This window comes from Carlito syrichta, unplaced genomic scaffold (assembly GCF_000164805.1).
Source record: "Carlito syrichta isolate Samal-C Ts95f unplaced genomic scaffold, Tarsius_syrichta-2.0.1 Scaffold314799, whole genome shotgun sequence".
Taxonomy (NCBI): domain Eukaryota; kingdom Metazoa; phylum Chordata; class Mammalia; order Primates; family Tarsiidae; genus Carlito; species Carlito syrichta.
In genome coordinates this window covers 105,461-106,571 of record NW_007258895.1, presented here as the reverse complement: position 1 = coordinate 106,571, position 1,111 = coordinate 105,461, and the positions used below count along the sequence as shown (strand labels likewise).

Genomic DNA, 1,111 nt, shown 5'->3' with positions numbered 1-1,111 from the left:
TGATTTATTGTAGAGATGAGGTCTCGCCAAGTTGCCCAGGCGGGTCTCAAACCCGCAGGCACAGGCAATTCACTCACCTCAACCTCCCAAAGCGCTGGATTAACAGGCTGAGCCACAAAGCCTGGCTTGATATTTTAATTCAATGTATTCCACTATGCCCTGTTTTATTACTCATCCTAATTTCTTTCCAACTTAGAAAATGTGGGCAATCCTATGAATTACATGAATAACAGCATTCAGATAGTTGCAAGCTAAAGTGCCCACAATTGACATAGTCATTCATTTTTTAAAACAAATTTTCAAAATTTGTTTAAACATAAACAAGAATTTTAAAAATGAGTAAACTAAACAAAATACAACAAGCAATGATTAGTTGAAATGAGTAAAAGGTAACTACTATGATATGGCTTTAGCTTTGCAAAAGAGTCCAACGTTGTTTACATGGTTTACTTTCTACACCAAAAAATAATAATAAAAACAGAAAGTACAGAGTGTACAGTTTTAACAAGCAAACAACTATATAAGAATATGCTCCTTACAAAACAGCAAGGACACCCAAGGAGTGTTCTTGTACATCCAAAGCCCCAAGCACAGTGTCCAGATGGGATAAATTCTTCGCAAGGAGTTCCCCACTTTTGTTGATCAGTTCACAAAGCTGTGTCATTTGCCCTGGAAAATAAAACACTATCATTCAGTTATAGCACTCAACAAACTAAAAAAAACTCTAACCACAGACTTTGTACTTTAGAGCCTGAAGTGCCTAAAGATGATGTGTTATATCTCCTTTTCGGATGAGAACCCAGGAGGACCAGAGACAATCTACCTGTAGCCTTTGAACTAGAGATTACACCAGACCTCCCACCTCTCTCTGCCCCGAATGTTTCTCCTTTTCCTCAGTTTCCTTTTCCAGTCTCCCAAGCCAGAAATGTTACTGACCACCACCTACCTCCCTCATCTACCCCTGCAACTAAAAGGTCACCAAATATAATTTAATTTTACGTCCCAAGTCTCTTAGCTCCATTCCTTTCTCTTTCCCCTCCTTGCCTTAATTCTGATCCTCAGCATGTCTTGTCTGGACTACATCATAAATTTTCTTTTTTTTTTTTTTTTG

At 38.3% G+C, this 1,111-nt stretch overlaps 1 protein-coding gene across 8 annotated transcripts in view; it reads right to left on the bottom strand.

The window, feature by feature from the left end:
- Window positions 1-1,111, bottom strand: part of COPS3 (COP9 signalosome subunit 3) — a 37,155-nt gene that overhangs the window by 30,896 nt on the left and 5,148 nt on the right. For 5 of the 8 annotated variants that reach the window (XM_008071983.2, XM_008071984.2, XM_021705896.1 and 2 more), the window contains exon 2: window positions 540-669. The exons of 2 other annotated variants lie outside the window; for them this stretch is intronic. In XM_008071983.2, coding sequence (XP_008070174.1) covers window positions 540-669 — 130 coding nt within the window. Of the gene's footprint in view, window positions 1-539; window positions 685-1,111 lie in introns of all 8 variants that reach the window. One more of the 8 variants, XM_021705898.1, reaches the window with a different exon arrangement.